The 19,652-nt window shown below is 43.4% G+C and overlaps 1 protein-coding gene across 4 annotated transcripts in view; it reads left to right on the top strand.

The window, feature by feature from the left end:
- Positions 1-19,652, top strand: part of LOC137372719 (dihydropyrimidine dehydrogenase [NADP(+)]-like) — an 823,566-nt gene that overhangs the window by 489,310 nt on the left and 314,604 nt on the right. For all 4 annotated transcript variants that reach the window (XM_068036861.1, XM_068036859.1, XM_068036862.1 and 1 more), the window contains exon 13: positions 16,545-16,760. In XM_068036861.1, coding sequence (XP_067892962.1) covers positions 16,545-16,760 — 216 coding nt within the window. The remainder of the gene's footprint in view (positions 1-16,544; positions 16,761-19,652) is intronic.

The raw sequence follows: 19,652 nt of genomic DNA, 5'->3' as shown, positions 1-19,652 counted from the left end.
GTGGAACTTGGGGATGTGGACAGCATTGAGTGACAGCAGAGCAAGGTGGAAAGGGAGAATAATGGGTTGAGTAGGTAGTTCAGAGAGGATAAGATAGAGGTAGTGTTGAGAGTGAGTGTGTGACATGGAGAAATGGGTACAAGAAGGTGATGGATAGATGTTCAATGGAATGAATGGGTAGGTAAACCGTAAGTGATTGAGAGTTGGAAGGTAAGGGGAGATGCTGATGGTCACATTTTCTCAACAATCTCCCATCCCAAATAAGAGTTGCTGACTCCTTTCCCCAGCACATCATGACATACCATCTGAAAGGAAGAAAGAAGGAAAAAAAATTAAGGGGAAAAAAAAGAAACAGACAGAACTAGAAAATAGAGAAGTAACAACACTGGGCTGAATTTTCCCAGCCCCGTGGTGGCGGACTTGGAGGCGGGGGGACCTGGAATATAGGGGGAGCCGTGTCGGGACAGCTCCCTGATACATTCCCGCCACTGGGCACCTTTCCCAGGGGTTGGCTGGGAAGAGAATTGAAATGATTGAGACCCCAATTAGGGGCGATTCTGTGGCCTCGCTAACATTTTGCCACTGGCAGAGCATCCCCCCGCCAAGTGCGGAGGCCGCCAGCTCATTGGAGGCAACCTCCGGTGACAGAAGGGGGTGGGGGGGTGGGGGGTAGTGGTGGTAAGCCATTGGAGCCGGTGACTCCATGCCTCAATGACGGGGCCACAGGCAGGAAAGACCACACCCCTCTACTCTGAGGGGCCTAATGGATTCAGCCCGCATCATTTTTTATTTGCTTCCACACCTTCATGTTGAGGTGCCCTTGCAGTCCCTAACCTGCCTCAGCAGTGCCCAAATCTGGTGGGGATGCCAAAGCTCCAGAGCTGCCAGGCCTCTGGGCCGGCAGCATTGTGAGCCTACCTGCTGTCCTTAATTGGATGGTGAGTGTGGAGGCAGCCAATTGAGAGGCTGCCTCCTGGAAGGTTGCGCCACTGGTCTCACTGCCGGCAAGAGTGGGCTCAGGATGTCCATTTGATCCTGATGTCTGGGTCTCAAAGCCAGTGGGAAAATCTAGCTCACTAAAGCAACAGAGAAATAAGAGGGACCATATTCTCAGCTTTGTGTGAATTTCCATGGGAGATCAACAAGTAATAGAATAAAAGTCTTGTAGACAGTGCACACTTCTATAAGTTTAACACTTATTTCCTGGAGCATTTTGCTTTTTGGTAATACTGTCTCCCTAAACTGCAGTTGAGTCTTCCCAGCCCCATCTCTGTTCGGTTCTTCACATTGCCACCCCTGTGAAGACTAGAAAAATCAGGCTGCTAGTCTACCTCGCCATCCTGCTGACTTTCCTTGCTTCTTCTGCCTTTTCCACTCTTGAGCCCTGAGGTGATCTTTCTCCCTCCCTCTTTACCATACCAGGTTGAACTGTATAAATTTCCCCCTTCCTGTCTCTGCTGCTGTCCTGACCCTGAGAACAGATCACAAGCTGTGTTCTTGGCAATGGCCCAGGAACTGACTTCTAGTTCCTGAAAATGTTTACTACTTTTCTACCAAGCTAGCGATTTATAGAATTTAAAGCCAACTCCCTAGTGATGGCCAGGAATTTGGCTGTAGACATTATCTTGCAAAAATGGATTCCCACTAATTGCTTTTCTGGCATACTGCCTTCTATTGCTATATGAGCTCATTAAACATTTTAAATAAGTAGAACAGGTTTCTCAGTTCGATGCCAGGAAAACAATCATGGAAAACAGGCTTCATTCTCCCTCACTCCTCCCCCTAAAAATAATTACACACCCCAGGCCTCCAAAACATTGCCACATCCCAGTTTCAGACCCTACCTTCCCTCCCCAGTACGTTCACACTGTGTGACTGCCGGTCTTTGCTTGCACACTGTGTCTCCCCTACCCTCATCCACCCTTCCAAGCCCTACTACCCAACTCTCGTTGCTACACGATCCCCAATAAGAGTGTTCCCAGACACCACAGCCTTCCCTCCACTGTTCCATCCCATCAGGGATTCTACTCCAAGTGATTACTACCTGAGTCACATGCAAATTGGCATAGGGTAAATAAGATTAGAGAGGTAAACGCTTGGCTCAAAGATAGATGTGGGAGAAATGGGTTCCGATTCATGGGGCACTGGCACCAGTACTGGGGAAGGAGAGAGCTGTTCCATTGGGACGGGCTTCATTTGAACCATGCTGGGACCAGTGTCTTGGCGAATTGTATAACTAGGGTTGTAGAAAGGGTTTTAAACTAATTAATGGGGGGGAGGGTTCAATTGAAGGGAAGTTTAAAAAATTAAAAAGAAATGAGAGAGCAGAGGTGCAGGATAGTGAAGAGGCGAATGGTAATCGAAGTGTGACAGGAAGGGGCAGAAAATCTAAGCAGAAGAGTGCAGCAGAAATTAGAACCAGAATTAGTAATAATGACAAAAAGTCAAAGCTTAAGGCTCTTTATCATTTGTAACAAGATAGATGAGTTGACGGCACAAATAGAACTAATGAGTATGACTTGATAGCTATTACAGAGACGTGGTTGCAGGGTGACCAAGACTGGGAACTCAATATTCAAGGGTATTCGATGTTCTGGAAAAATAGACAAAAAGGAAAAAGAGGTGGGGTAGCTTTGTTAGAGGAAGTTATCAGTGCGGTGGTGAGTAGTGATATAGGTGCAATAAATCGTGATGTGGAATCAGTTTGGATGGAAATAAGGAATAGCAAGAGGAAGAATTCACGGGTAGGAGTCCTCTATAGGCCCCCAAAGAGTTGCCTTGCTGTTCTTTTCTTCTTTCTTTTGGGCCTCCTTATCTCGACAGACAATGGATACGCGTCTGGAGGTGGTCAGTGGTTTGTGAAGCAGCGCCTGGAGTGGCTATAAAGGCCGATTCTGAAGTGACAGGCTCTTCCACAGGTGCTGCAGAGAAATTTGTTTGTCGGGGCTGTTGCACAGTTGGCTCTCCTCTTGCGCCTCTGTCTTTTTTCCTGCTAACTACTAAGTCTCTTCGACTCGCCACAATTTAGCCCTGTCTTTATGGCTGCCCGCCAGCTCTGGCGAATGCTGGCAACTGACTCCCACGACTTGTGATCAATGTCACACGATTTCATGTCGCGTTTGCAGACGTCTTTATAGCGGAGACATGGACGGCCGGTGGGTCTGATACCAGTGGCGAGCTCGCTGTACAATGTGTCTTTGGGGATCCTGCCATCTTCCATGCGGCTCACATGGCCAAGCCATCTCAAGCGCCGCTGACTCAGTAGTGTGTATAAGCTGGGGGTGTTGGCCGCTTCAAGGACTTCTGTGTTGGAGATATAGTCCTGCCACCTGATGCCAAGTATTCTCCGGAGGCAGCGAAGATGGAATGAATTGAGATGTCGCTCTTGGCTGGCATACGTTGTCCAGGCCTCGCTGCCATAGAGCAAGGTACTGAGGACACAGGCCTGATGCACTCGGACTTTTGTGTTCCGTGTCTGTGCGCCATTTTCCCACACTCTCTTGGCCAGTCTGGACATAGCAGTGGAAGCCTTTCCCATGCGCTTGTTGATTTCTGCATCTAGAGACAGGTTACTGGTGATAGTTGAGCCTAGGTAGGTGAACTCTTGAACCACTTCCAGAGCGTGGTCGCCAATATTGATGGATGGAGCATTTCTGACGTCCTGCCCCATGATGTTCGTTTTCCTGTTTAATGCCTTGCTGTAGGACAAAGTATAAATCAGGAAATAACGGAGGCGTGTAAGAAGGGCGCTACAGTTGTCATGGGTGATTATAATCTGCATATAGACTGGACAAATCAGATTGGCAGAGGTAACATGGAAAACGAATTTGTAGAGAGCATCAGTGATTGTTACTTAGAGCAATATGTTGCAGAACCTACCAGGGAACAGGCTATTTTAGATCTAGTAATGTGTAATAATGTAGGATTAATAATAGATATCATAGTCAAGGATCCTCTAGGGGGTAGCGATCACAACATGGCAGAATTTCAAATTCAGTTTGAGGGCGAGCAACGCTGGTCTCAAACCAGTGTCCTCAACTTAAACAGGGCAATTACAGAGGTATGAAGAAAGAGTTGTCTAAAGTGGGCTGGGAAGATAGACTATGTGGAAGAGCAGTGGCAGACATTTAAGCAGATATTTCATAATGCTCAGCAAAAATTTATCCTGGTCAAAAAGAAGGACTCGATGAGAAGGATGAACCACCCGTGGTTAACAAAGGCGGTCAAGGAGGGTATCCAATCAAAAACTAAGGCAAACAAAGCGGCGAAAACTAGTGGTAGGCCAGAGGATTGGGAATTTTTTAGGAACCAGCAGCAGATGACTGAAAAGCTAATAAAGAGGGAGAAAATTGATTATGAAAGTAAATTGGCAAGAAATATAAAAACAAACATAAAGAGCTTCTAAGGGTATATAAAAATAAAGAGAGTAGCTAAAGTGAGCGTGGGACCCTTAAGATGATGTGACTGGAGAATTGATAACGGGGAACAGGGAAATGGCAGATAATTTAAACCAATATTTTGCATCGATCTTCACGGTGGAGGGCACTATAAAGATCCCGCAGATATCAGATAAGCAAGGAGCTAATGGGAGGAATGATCTTGTAACAGTCTCTATCACGAGGGACAAAGTATTTGACAAACTAATGGGACTAAAGGCAGACAAGTCGCCAGGATCTGATGGCCTACATCCAAGGGTTTTAAAGGAAGTCATTGCAGAGATAGTGGAGGCATTGGTCGAAATATTCCAGAACTCATCGGATTCCGGGAGATTCCCAGTGGATTGGAAAACTGCTAATGTGATGCCCCTGTTCAAGAAGAAAGGGAGACAAAAAACAGAAAACGATAGGCCAGTCAGCCTAACATCTTTTGTTGGGAAAATGCTAGAGTCCATTATTAAGGAAGAAATAGCAGGACATTTAGAAAAGCTTAATGCAATCAGAGTCAACATGGTTTTGTGAAAGGGAAATCCTATTTGACAAATTTGTTAAAGTTCTTTAAGAATATAACAAGCAGAGTTGATAAAGGGGAACCAGTAGATGTAGTGTATTTGGATTTCCAGAAGGCATTTGATAAGGTGCCACATAAAAGAATATTGCACAAGAAAGGGGCTCACAGTATTGGGGGTAACGTATTAGCATGGATTGAGGATTGGTTAACTCACAGAAGACAGAGTCGGGATTAAAGGGTCTTTTTTAGGTTGGAAAGACGTAACTAGTGAAGTGCCACAAGGATCAGTCCTAGGGCCTCAATTACTTTCTATCTATATTAATGACTTGGAAGAGTGTAATATATCCAAATTTGCTGACAATACAAAAATAGGTGGGCGGGTATGTTGTGATGAGGACATAAGGAATCTGCAAGGGGATATAGATAGGTTGAGTGAGTGGGCAAAAACCTGGCAGATGGAGTTTAATGTAGGAAAGTGTGAGGTCATGCACTTTGGTAGGAAGAATAAAAAGGCAGACTATTATTTAAATGGAGAGAGACTTCAAAAAAGTGCAGCACAGAGTGATTTGAGTGTTCTTGTGCATGAAACAGAAAAAGTTAGCATGCAGGTGCAGCAAGTAATTAAGAAGGCAAATGGAATTTTGGCTTTTATTGCTAGGGGGTTGGAGTTTAAAAATAGGGATGTCTTGTAACAACTGTACAGGGTGTTGGTGAGACTGCATCTGGAGTACTGTGTACAGTTTTGGTACCCGTATTTAAGAAAGGATATACTGGCATTGGAGGCAGTTCAAAAGAGATTCACTAGGCTGATTCCTGGGTTGAAGGGGTTGACTAATCAAGAATGGCTAAACAGGTTAGGTCTTTATTCATTAAAGTTTAGAAGAATGAGGGTGATCTTATTGAAACATACAAGATTCTGAGGGGGCTTGACATGGTAGATGTTGAGAAGATGTTCCCAATAGTGGGGGAATCTCGAACTAGGGAACCTAGTTACAGAATAAGGGGACACTCATTTAAAACTGAGATGCGAAGGAATTTCTTCTCTCAAAGGGTCGTGAATGTCTGGAATTCTTTATCCCAGAGAGTTGTGGAGTCTAGATCACAAAGTATTTAAAGAAGAGGTAGATAGATTTTTGTAATATCGGGGAGTTGAGGGCTATGAGGAGCTGGCATGAAAGAGGAGTTGAAGTCTGGGGCAGATCAGCCATGATCTTATTGAATGGCAGGGCAGGCTTGAGGGGCCGAATGGCCTACTGCTGCTCCTATTTCTTATGTTTTTATGTGCTTATGAGCACTCCCAACACTTAGAAACTCCTTCTCCAGTACCCTCACATCCTACTATCCTCACTTCTGTGAATTTTTTTAAAAATCTCTTCTTCCCCACCACCACTTTGATCGGGTCCATTTTCCCCAATCTGGAGACCAATATACCTCACCTCTTTGAGTGTACCGGTCTCCATTAATGCGACAAGTACTTCCTGAGCCAGAGAAATGAAAATCACTGGCTCAGCCCCCTACCCTCCCTCAGCTCACCTTGACTCGCCCATACGCCCACCTACTCATTGACATCGTTAGCTCTGTAAGGGTCTGACAAAGTTTCAGCTCCTCACAACATCGATTTGAAAATTCCCAGGGTTGGCAAGTCCTGGTTTAATTGGTTTCCTTCCTTGGGTGGATTTCGCTGGTCTCCTGAAGTCACGACAGGTGCTCCAGGGAAGCCGGGAGTAGTCAGGGCCGATGTACAGTATTCAGTTTGTGGGGGTGTTCCAGATGATGATTCAAGACCAAGTGCACCTTTAAGGTGAAGCAGGGTTAGAGGATGTGAAATAATTGGACCAGGTCACCGCTGGTTTTAAAAGCATTTACTTAGTCCTTATTTTTATCTAATACTCTAATTTTATATTATTAATATAGTTTAATAGCAAATAAATCCAATTAGTTGCAAATATTGGCTATCTGCCTTTCTCTCTCTCTGCTTTTATCCATGTCTCTTTCCTGCTGCCTCATAGGTGTTTCAAATTAGAATTTGTTGGTCTTCAAAATTGAAGTCACACAAAACACAAAAGTTACTCTATCTCTCTTTCCTCCCACCTCCCTTCTCTCTCTATCTCTACTTACTGCCAACCCACCTCCCCCCTGCCTCCATTAGCTTAATATGCTTATTAAAATCTATTAGATGATTTTCTGGAACATTGTACACATGGAGTCAAGACTAAACATAGGTCAAAGAGGGTTAGAGGGTGGAAAATAATTGGACTAGGGCTGAGGTAAAACTGTTAAGGTAGTGGATATAGTCGGGCAGATGGAAAAGGTATAGCACGGTAGGGATGGGATGGGAAAGCAGGATGGAGGCTGGCGGGGTGCGATACAGGGAAGGTTATAGCAGGTCTAGAGGTAAGTGGAGGGATAGTGTAGAGCATAGAGAGTTAGAGTTCTAGAGGATGAAGGATCCAGAAAATGAAAGGTCACCAGAGATGATCTAGCAGCTTTAGGAGGCTAAAACATGTAGCAGCACTGTTGGAACCAGTGCGACGGGGGAGAGGTTGTGGAAAGGTTGAGTAGTTGGGGCAGGGAAGATGGATAGAGGAGAGGAGAAAGAATGGTCAGGGAAGAGGATGGAAGAGGGGGTAGTGAATAGAAGATGGCGAAAAAAGGAAAAGGACAAGAGGAGGGGAGTAGGACAAAACGAGGCAATCAAACATGGAATTGAGAAAAATGACTTAAATGAAAATGGACGATTCATCAATTCAAAGCAGCCTTATGCAAAATGGGGAGAGACAGCACCAAATAAATAAAGTAATTTAAAGAAAGCTGAATGAATAAATGGAAAAATAAATTAGGAAGAAAGCTTAAAAACAAAAATAAAGTCTGGCGTTAATATATTGAAAGGGTCTTTATGCATTAGCAATATTAATTAAATAAACATCCCTGCTTCTGTCAACAAAATTAATTAAAGATAAGGGATTCTCTGGGGGAAATTAATTAAAGATCGGGCCTTCCCTGGGGAAATTAATTAATTAAAAATGAGAGATTCTCTGGGGAAAATTAGTTAAAGATTGGGGATTCATTGGGGAATGATAAATACAAGGCCGTCGAGAGGCTGACTGACAGGGATGGGGAAAGGCATCACCGACAATTGGCTTTTTCCTTTGATAACCACAGAGTGGTCCAGGACGATGCAATGTGGGTGACGCAAAACCAGCAAGGCATGTGGGTGGCTGGTGGTTGTCATCAGCAAGAGGAGCTAATCAAGCAGCAGTGGCAGGCAGAATGGCTCAGCCTCTGGAGTATCCATTTGACAATGCTGGGGAAAAGAATAGCAACAACAGTGCCATTAAATAGGAGAGGGTGACGTGCGGAGCAAGCATAAGGAGCTGAACTCATGCAATTCAGCACAAACAGGAGCCGTAAATACGCAAGAGCACTGATTTCTGTGGTCCCTGAGGTGAGGTGCCTTTGATTTTATTAAGATGTCCCCCATTTTATGGACATACACTGTGGCGAATGTTAAGTACTATAGTTAGAATTGGCAAAACAACAACTTGTATTTGTATCCTGCCTTTAACATAATTAAACATCCCAAGGCACTTCACAGGAGTGTTATAGAGCCACATAAGGCAGTATTAGGGCAGATGGCCAAATCCTTGGTCAAAGAGATAGGTTCTAAGGAGTGTCTTAAAGGAAGAAAGGGAACTAGAGAGGGAGAGAAGTTTTAAGAAGAGAATTTCTAGACAGCTGAAGGCACGGCCATCAGTGATGGAGCAAATTAGGGATGCTCAAGAGGCCAGAATTAGAGGAGTGCTGATATCTTGGGGGGTTGTGGTGCTAGAGGAGATTCAGAGATAGGGAGAGGCGAGTGTAATGAGTTCTTTGTGTCTGATGCAACATAAATGAGATGCATGGAGTCCAGTTATGCTGAAGATCTCAAACAGGTTTATTGCAGCTAAGCTTTTATATACAATACAGAGCTAACTATATACAGAACCTTCCTCTAGGTGTTATGGTTGCAGAGTGATTCAGGCTTGTAGTCACATGACTGCACCCTGGTACTTAGCTCATTAGCATACTAAGATCTTAAAGGGATATCACTCTTAAAGGCATACAACATACCCTTTCTTTCCAAAGATAAGTCTCGTATGAAGCTTAAGAGTCCACATCGTTTCAGTGGTTTCACAACTCTTGCTCAGAGAATTTGTGTCTCAGCTGTTGCTGTTTTTTCTGAAATTTCTCCCTCTCTGCATTCAGTTTCAGTTGCTCTGCCTTCATCCTGCTAATATACTCTGTTGCTTTTCTCAAGATGACAACTTTTGAGGCCTTGTCATTCTTGGAAAGTTCCGGCACATCATCTCTAAGAACCAACAGACAGTGCTTCAACTCATTCCTTCTCTGCCTCTTCAGGACATTGCATGCCTTTGCCTCTCCTCATCCTCCGTGTCTGAAGGCCTGGGACTCTAGGCTGAGGACCTGTTGAGGAAAGAGTACTTGGCCTCATGGAGGTATCTGTCCATTCTGGCTTGTATTGGTGCTGGCAGTTCTCTAGAAAATAATGGTTGTGCTGTTGCTGGATTTCCAGACTGCACCATTTGATGCTGGCCAGAGTCTGAGTGGGTTCCAGTCCTTGGAGATTTCCCCTTGGCAATGGTCCCCACTGCCAGCCTTTGCTTCTCAGTGGTTACACTGTCAATCTCTTCTTCTGCATCGCTGGAGCGCGAAGAAACGCTGCCTATTGACAAAGAAGCTTCACCATCTGAATTTGGATCTTCATTCTGTTAGTGTGGCGTCTCTGAGAAGAGACTGATACTCTCCAAACCAGATCCACTGAGATCCTGGCGGAACTGTGAATCAATGCAGGTACCCTTGGTGTCTTCTGCTGTAATGGGTACCTTGGTGACCTCATAAATAGTTACGATGTTGAGGTTCTTACACATTGGTATTCCTGCCACAACTGGTCCACTTGTGTCTACCAGGTAAAATATTTGCAGTTTCCATGCCGACTTACCATAGCTGCATTGCATTGCTAGTAAGGGATAGTTGACCCATTGTATGCAGATAGCTTTGCAGTTGTCAGTTGTATCCTTGATTTCCAACAACTCCGGTACATATCCTTCAGGATTCGGACTGGTAGGATATTTGCACTAGCTCCGGTGTCAATCTTAACTTTGAGTGTATGTTTGCCAGCTTTCTTTGGGCATGTAATGTTAATGGTAGCAAAAGTTTCCAGTTGTTTGACTTCATTAACATGATATGTCAGGTTTGCAATGTGAAAAGTCTTGTCTTTTGGCTGAGAATTGCTTCTCTCTGAGTCTTGTCTCAGGTGTGTTTCGCTATGGACTTCGTGTATCGGCTTGCATTTATACAGGTCTCTGGAGCTCTCATTGCTACAGTTGCCCTGTTGCTGCACCCTTCTGTTTGTTTGCACCTTACTGTGACTTCTGACTGCGTCATTGGATCCAGATTTCTTGCGTAGGCGGGCCCAGTGTCAATTTGCACCACACGCCTTGCACAGGTCTTGAAATGCAGGGCAACATCGCGGTGAGTGAGACCAACCTCACTTACCACACAGCTTGCTTGCTCTTTTCAACCTGGTTGTGGTGCTGATATTGTTGGCTGCAACTAGTGCTTGAAGATGCTGTTGTCCAGCTACAATGGCTTCATACTTCCTGCCATCTTCCAACAGTGCATCGATGCTGTGACCTTTCTTTTTCCCCAAGAGGGCTTTCTGGAATACTTCAATGGGTGTTGATGCAATCACCATTATTCGGTCGACTGCTCAGTTTCTGAAAAACCATATTTGTTGCCCTTACAATGGCATCTACTGACAAGCTGGTCTATTGATTCCTGGGGCTGTTGCCTTTAGAACATCAATTCTCGGTGGTTAACTCTAAAATTCACTCATAATTGGAGCTGATCTTCTAGCACTTTCCATATCTTTGTGGGATCTTTTCGGTCCTCTTCTTAAAAGCCAGAAGTGTTTATTCTTTGTTATCCTCATTTCCAACTGCTGTTAGTATTTTTACAGCCTCTTTCTCTGGTTTGACAATCACTTAGTCTGTAAAGCATAACTGCATTCTCTGAAAAGTTTGAATTCATATAGGATATCCATGGCCTTCCAGTTCATGCTGGGAAATTTGGTATCCATCTTCCTGCTGTTCTTTTGCTTAAAACTTGCTTTTAGACTTGCTCCATGACTCTGCACTGTTTCCCTTTTAAGAAATTCTCCGTTGTTTAGACTGGCTGTTTGGATTGAGAGGAACAGGTGTTTTCTAGTGTTCTGTATTTATCTTTCTTGTAGCGCTTAAGGCTGTCTGCTTACACAACTGTTCAATCGGTAGTTCAATTGCTTTTTTTTGCTAGGGTTTGTTTTTGCAGCACTTAAGGTGGTCTGTTTTCACAGATGTTCACTAGGCAGTTCAATGGCTTTTTTTTAGAGTTTGTTTATGTTTTTCATGCTTGAGTGGCTTAATGGTATTTTTATAGCTGTGGCTGTGTGAATGAAAGCTCTTCATGCTTGAGTGATTTAATGAGTTTTAAAAACTTTGGCTGTGATGATGAAGGCTCTGCAGTAATTGGAGGATTCCCGTGCTTTTTGCTATCGGGCACCTCCTGTAATGGCGTTGACCTCGATCAGCCTGAGAGCGGAGTCGGGTCTTCCCCCTTGTTTTACACAGAGCTTTTGAAAAAAATCAATTTTTAAGCACTTCAGAGCTGTTTCTTTTTCATTGGGATTCCTCAACCGTCGGCACAGTCACTCACCCAATTTACTTGCAGCCTTTCATTCTGTGCCCTGTCTTCTGCAGCTGGAGGTAAGTCTTTTTTTCTTTCTACTGTTGGGGCCAGTATTTCTATGGAACTTTCTCTCTTTTGGCTGCAGGAAGGGTAGGTTTTACAGCTGTTTGACCTGTGGTCTTCAATCTTAGACTTGGTCTTCCCACCACAGCTGCCACCATATAATGAGTTATTTATGTGTCTGATACAACATAAACGAAATGCATGGAGTCCAGTCATGCTGAAGATCTCAAACACATTTATTAAAACTAAGCTATTATATACAGTACAGAGCTAACTATTTACAGACCTTTCTATGGGTGTTACAGTTGTAGAGTGACTCAGGCTTGTAGTCACATGACTGTATTCTGGTACTTAGCTCATTAGCATACTCAGACCTTAAAGGGATATCACTCTTAAAGGCAATCATGCAAAAATGAGGTCTTGGAGGGATTTGAAAACAAGAATGAGAATTTTAAAATCGAGGCATTGCCATTGTAGGTCTGCAAGCACAGGGGTAATGGGTGAACAAGACTTGGTGCGAGTAAGAACGCAGGCAGTAGAGTTTGGTTCACCTCAAGTTTACAGAGCATAGAACGTGGGAGGCCATCCAGGAATGCATTGGAATAGTCAAGTCTAGAGGTAACAAAGGCATGGATGAGGGTTTTGGCAGGGGATGATCTGAGGCAGGGCCGGAATCAGACTAGGTTAAAGAGATGGAAATAGGCGGTCTTAGAAATGGTGCAGATATGTGGTTGGAAGCTCATTTTGGGGTCAAATATGCTTATGAACAACCTGGTTCAGTCTTAGTTAGTTGCCAGGAAGAGGGATGGAGTCAGTAGCTAGGGAACGAAGTTTGTGGCTTCAATCCTCCCAATAGTTAATTGGAGGAAATTTCTACTCATCAGTACTGGGTGTTGGATAAGCAGTCTGATAATTTAGCAACAATAAAGGAGTTGACATAGGTTGTGATGATGTAGAGCTTGGTGTTAGAACCATAGAATCATAGAAAAATTATGGCACAGAAGGAGGCCATTCAGCCCATTGCATCTGTGCCAGCCGAAAAAACTAGCTGCCCAATCTAATCCCACCTTCCAGCGCCTGGTCCATAGCCTTCAGGTGCATGTCAATATACATATGAGAATGGACGCTTTGTCTTTGGATGATGGGGTCAAGAATATAGTCTTGGGAGACACCAGAGGTAACGGTGTGGGTGCGGCAAGAGAAACCATTGCAAGTGATACTCTGGTTACGATTGGATAGATAAGAATGGACAAGGGGAGTGCAGTCCCACCCAGCTAGATGATGGAGAAGAGGTGTTGGAGTGTTGTTGCAGTCAACCATGTCAAAGGCTGCAGACAGGTCAAGAAGGATGACGAGGGTAAGTTTACATTTGTCACAGTCACATAGGATGTCATTTGTGCCTTTGGTATGATCCATTTCAATACTGTGGCAGGTGCAGAATCCTGACAGAAAGGGTTCAAACATGGAATTCAGGAAAGATATTAATGAATTTGGTAGGCAACAACAAGTTCAAGGTCTTTGGAGAGGAAAGGGAGGTTGGAGACGGGATGGTAGTTTGCAAGGAAGGCTTTCTTGAGAGGGGTGATAACGTCAGATTTAAAGGAGACAGGAACAGTACCTGAGGAGAGAGAACTGTTAACAATATTAGCTAACATGGGACCAGGAGAAAAAGTTGGGTGGTCAGTAGTTTAGTGGGAATAGCATCAAGGGAGTAGGAGGTGGGTCCCATGGGCAACATGAGCTCGGAAAGGGCATGAGGGGAGATGGGAGAGAAACTACAGGAAGATGCGAGTTCAGAGCTAACGAATTTGGGGAAGCTTTGGAGGCATTGGTCCGGTGGGCTAGTGGAAGGGAGGGAAGCAGCAGAGGCAGCTAATTAGATGGTCTCGATCTTAGTGACAAAGAAGCCCATGAGCTCCTTGCAGTTATTGTTGGAGATGAGGGTGGAGGGAATGGGGAGAGTGGTTTGAGAAGATGGTTTGCAGTAAAGAAAAGAAGTTTGGGCTTTCTTTGCATTCCAGGATGATCCTGGAATGGTAAGCAGTTTTAGCAAACAAGAGCAGGACCTGATAGTGCTTTACATGGTCCAGTTAGATTTGGCAGTGAACGGCTAAACCAACTGTCCGCCACATCTATTCAAGCCTGCCTCCCTTGGACTTAAGGAGTGGAGAGGAGGGTGATACAAGGGGGAATGGCCAGGGTGAGAGAGAGTAATGGTTTTATTGGGGACTAGGGCATCAAAGTGGAGGTAAAGGTGAGGTTTAGCAAATCAATTGCGGCAAAATGTCATGGTGAAAGGAGGGTCAAAGTTGGGATCTGGAAAATGCAGTTACACATAAATTGGGAGATAGTTTTTTTTCCAGGGGCACACATAAAAGGAGGTAGGGTTGGAGCGTGGAAGGGGGATGTGGGTGGTGAATGATAGAAGGAAGAGATCAGAGATGGCCTTATCTGTGATTGATAAAGGGCTTGGATTCAATTAATTGATGGTCACATAACATTAGAAATGATCGCTGTGTCATCTTAAGCTTCAATACCATCAAAATATTGTAACTCCGCACCATTTTTCATCGATAAAAGAACACAAAATAACAGCTACAACAGAGGTGTAATCAGAACACCTATTATTTTTTATCCATGCACATATACAGCTTTTTTTTAAAAAAAAGTATGTATGTGTGTGTGTGTGTATATATATATATATATATATTACTTTAAATAAACAAAGATTTTAAATTTCACCCTCTATTTATTTGCAAAATTATTCGAAGAACAGATATTGGGGTGAAAGTGCAAAAAGGTAAAGTCTCAGGTCTTTGAGTGAAAACTTTAAAGAAGGTATTAAAATACAAAAGATAATGCAGTGAAAAAAATAGCCATGTTTTTGTGCAATATGTAATTTCTGAATTGTTGCTTTGTTTAATCATTTATTTTGGACATTGGAAATTTTAGTTCTTGGGTGGGGGTGGGGAAGGAACTGAAAACAACTCTTAAGAAATCATTTATTGTGAATTATAGTAATTTGGTATCTGGATTGTACAATCTCAGCAATATAACAATTACAAAAATGTCTATCTCAGTTCTCCATCCACCAATAACATGATAAATTTGTACTAGATTATATTGAAGCAGGAGTTATACTTTACAATCCTTTGATATTCTGCGGAAATGAAAATATAATATGATACATTCATCCATTTAGCATTCCCTGTAATATACTGAAACTGCTACTTGGATTTAGGAGAAGGGTAAAGGGATGGGCAGCTTGATGGTGCAGGCTTCCATTTAATGTTTTACACTGACAGCAATGGTTGACATTTATTTCAGCTTCCTGCTTCGTAACTCTACAGGAGTCTTAAGAAATTTAGCATCTGTTATACTGATCAACTGTCTGCCCACAATTCCAGCTGTATTAGAGAATGTTGCTCTGTTTGCACTTAAATATATCTGCTTATTTTAATTTTAGGTGTTCATAATTAAATCAAAAGTATGCTAAATCACACAATTTTAAACAATTGCCCTGTGTTAAGAGTATTGTAGCAATTACAAAATGCTTTAATAAAATAATGCTGCTGCTGTAATTATTTGAGTAGATCACAAGTCCGGCTGCCAGAATTAGTTAGGTCTGTACACAAGGTAATGGGTTAATGAATATTTAAATGTTAGCACAACACAAACCTGTCTCTAGATGCAGAAATCAACAAGCGCATGGGTAAGGCTTCCACTGCTATGTTCAGACTGGCCAAGAGAGTGTGGGAAAATGGCGCACTGACACGGAACACAAAAGTCCGAGTGTATCAGGCCTGTGTCCTCAGTACCTTGCTCTACGGCAGCGAGGCCTGGACAACGTATGCCAGCCAAGAGCGACGTCTCAATTCATTCCATCTTCGCTGCCTTCGGAGAATACTTGGCATCAGGTGGCAGGACTATATTTCCAACACAGAAGTCCTTGAAGCGGCCAACATCCCCAGCTTATACACACTACTGAGTCAGCGGCGCTTGAGATGGCTTGGCCATGTGAGCCGCATGGAAGATGGCAGGATCCCCAAAGACACATTGTACAGCGAGCTCGCCACTGGTATCAGACCCACCGGCCGTCCATGTCTCCGTTATAAAGACGTCTGCAAACGCGACATGAAATCGTGTGACATTGATCACAAGTCGTGGGAGTCAGTTGCCAGCATTCGCCAGAGCTGGCGGGCAGCCATAAAGACAGGGCTAAATTGTGGCGAGTCGAAGAGACTTAGTAGTTGGCAGGAAAAAAGACAGAGGCGCAAGGGGAGAGCCAACTGTGCAACAGCCCCAACAAACAAATTTCTCTGCAGCACCTGTGGAAGAGCCTGTCACTCCAGAATTGGCCTTTATAGCCACTCCAGGCGCTGCTTCACAAACCACTGACCACCTCCAGGCGCGTATCCATTGTCTCTCGAGATAAGGAGGCCCAAAAGAAGCACAACACAGCTTGATACTGTTAGATCCTGCCTTCAGATAATGATTTGGAAATCACGAAACATACATGGAATACTGTACCTTTGGTGTATTGTTTATTATTTATTATGATTTAAGTTTGGCCGTTGTAAAATACCATAATTTACATACATGTTGATTCTTTTTCAAGTGTAAAAGCAAAATTATATTTAAGATCCATTCACTGTGATTTATTTATTATGAGCATTTTGGGAGTTGGTACAGCATTGTACTATAAATGAAAAAGCATTTTGTTTCTAAACTTAAAATTACTTCAAAACCATACTTTGTTATTTTATGTTGCTCTTTTTAACTTCGGCGTTTCCTTTTTCAATTTGCAGTCATTACATGATTGTCTCATTTCTGAAAAACCTGAACTCCCTCTATTCTACACACCTATTGATCTCGTGGACATCAGTGTAGAGATGGCTGGGCTGAAATTTCTGCATCCTTTTGGTTTGGCCAGTGCTCCTCCAACGACCAATGCAGCAATGATTCGAAGAGCGTTTGAGGAAGGTTGGGCCTTTGCTCTGACAAAAACATTCTCCCTCGATAAGGTAGGCAACACAAGACAAAAGAGTAGAAGGTCAACTTGCAGTCTACCTCTGCAGCGGTAATGACGTATAAAGTTACTATAATATTTGAGGACATTTAATGGCAACAGACAATCGTTATCATTTATTTTAGGTTTGATATTTCCAAATATATTTTTATGTACATTTTCTGAGTATGTGGATATGAGCAAGATCATCAACTAAGCTGTTCAAAAGACAGCACCTCAAGTTATTTAGGAATTTACATAAGTCATAGTTTATAAAAATTAATCTAGATTAACATTTGGTTAGGCTTCAGCTGGAGTATTGTGTTCAGTTCTGGGCAGTTCTTTAGGAAGACTGTCAAGGCCTTAGAGAGGGTGCAGAAGAGATTTACTAGTATGGTACCAGGGATAAGGGGATTCAGTTATGCGGAGAGACTGGAGAAGCTGGGGTCGTTCCCCTTAGAGCAGAGAAGGTTGAGAGGAAATTTGTTAGAGGTGTTCAAAATCATGAATTGTTTTGCTTGAGTAAATAAGGAGAAACTGTTTCCAGTGGCAGAAGGCTCAGTAACCAGAGGACACAGATTTAGGTTGATTGACAAAAGAACCAGAGGCAACATGAGGAAAGATATTTTTTTTACGCAGTGAGTTGTTGTGATCTAGAATACAGCTCCTGAATTGGTGGTGGAAGCAGATTCAATAGTAACATTCAAAAAAGAATTGGATACATACTTGAAGGGAAACAGTTATAGGAATGTGGGGAGACAATGTAGGGTGGCACAGTGGCGCAGTGGTTAGCACCGCAGCCTCACAGCTCCAGCGACCCGGGTTCAGTTCTGGGTACTGCCTGTGTGGAGTTTGCAAGTTCTCCCTGTGTCTGCGTGGGTTTTCTCCGGGTGCTCCGGTTTCCTCCCACATGCCAAAGACTTGCAGGTTGATAGGTAAATTGGACATTAGCTATTGCCCCTTGAATAGGTAGGTGGTGTGGGGATGTGGTAGGAATGTGGAATTAGTGTAGGATTAGTATAAATGGGTGGTTGATTGTCGGCACAGACTCGGTGGGCCGAAGGGCCTGTTTCAGTGCTGTATCTCTAAACTAAACTAAACAACATGGTAGTGCGACTTATTAGACAGCTCTACCGAAGAGCCGGCACAGACACAATGAGCTGGATTTTACTGCAGGCTTCGGGACCCCGACAGCGGAATCAAATGGGGGTCCCAAGCCTGCAGTTTCCAGCAGCGCATCCACCGGCGCAATCTTCCCAGAGGCTGCCTCGCCGGCATTGGCCGCCTTTGCGTTCAGGCAGGTAAAAGGCAGCGAGAAGGACTGGATCCATAAGGTGAGTGCCTTGACAGCACTGCTTGTTGGGCCAGGAGGGGCAGGAGTGTTTCCTCCAACCTAACATATCAATCAGGCTGGCTATCAAGGGGGGAAACCTGGGGAAAAATTTTAAAGATGTCCTTGTTTGGGAAACCTGTACTTCCAGCTTTCCTGTCCATAACTCCTCTCCCACCCCTACCCCTCAGCTCCAAACGCTCCATAAATACCAGGGCCATGTTTTCTGTCATTTTTATTTAATACCCTGATTTTATATTATATGTTAAGAGTTAAGTAGCAAAATTTTAGGAAAGAGATGTAGAGTTCATTTATTTAGAGATACAGCACTGAAACAGGCCCTTCGGCCCACCGAGTCTGTGCCGATCATCAACCACCCATTTATACTAATCCGACACTAATCCCATATTCCTACCACATCCCCACCTTCCCCTAACAATACTAGGGGCAATTTTATAATGGCCAATTTACCTATCAACCTGCAAGTCTTTGGCTGTGGGAGGAAACCGGAGAACTTGCAAACTCCGCACAGGCAGTACCCGGATTGAACCCGGGTCGCTGGAGCTGTGAGGCTGCGGTGCTAACCACTGTGCTGCCCTTGGTTGATTGGAGCACATGAGCCTCTCTGCAGTAAAGGCTGAGGTGCTAGGAGATACACCACTCGTGGGACGATATAATTAGTGTAACACGTTTGCATAGGTAATTTCTATTATAATTGTGAATGAAAGAATTTATAGTGGAAAAGTGACAGGAAGTGTGTTCAGAAGTAAACTCTTCCCCAGAGAAAGTTCCTTGGACATGAAAAGCAGTGTGTGAAGATTTCATTATTCATATTCTACACAGGTTTTCTTTTTCACCCAGAAGTTCATTGGATTTTCCAGGCCTGGTATAACATAGGTCAAATGCAGAGTAAACCTCCCTCTACAATGCTACAGGAACATACCTTCGCATCATCTGCTAATTTTGGCTCCCAAATCAGACCATTTTGAGTTATTGTGTAGTTGTAGTGTGAAGGGTGGTTTACTTTACACCTGGCAAGATGCCTTTTACAGACAACTTTGTGCTACACTGAGCGTGATTGCCATATAGTGACAAATTAATAAAACAGAAAGGAAAATCTGCAAATGTGGCAGAATAACTAATGGCAGCTTTGTGCATTCAATCCAGGACCAATTGGAATTGGGTTGAAAGTGCCAAACTCATTTTATGTAGGAGCTGGATTGAAACTGCCAGCACAATTTTGCATAGAACCTTAACAGAAAGCAGAAAGAGGAGATATCGGTCTGGGCTGAAATCAAACCCAGGTCTCTCAGATGCCACCCAATACTGAAGATGGTCCTAGTTACATTTCAGAGTTTATGCAATTTGTTATTCAACTATTTAGTGCATGAAACTTGAAAATTGATATTTATCTGAAACTTACCACGTGTATTTTGTTTGGATATGTAAATCAATTTATGGAATTTTTGCTTTGTGTTTTAAGTACATTTAAACCTTAACAGAACTGTAAACAGAATTTTATGATTTTTGCACCTGACAAAAAATGTTGTTTTCCTGTTGTGTTCAAATCAGAAGCAA

Source organism: Heterodontus francisci, chromosome 8 (genome assembly GCF_036365525.1).
Source record: "Heterodontus francisci isolate sHetFra1 chromosome 8, sHetFra1.hap1, whole genome shotgun sequence".
NCBI classification, from domain to species: Eukaryota; Metazoa; Chordata; class Chondrichthyes; order Heterodontiformes; family Heterodontidae; genus Heterodontus; species Heterodontus francisci.
The sequence above is the reverse complement of the archived record's forward strand: the minus strand, read 5'-3'. Positions and strand labels throughout refer to the sequence as shown.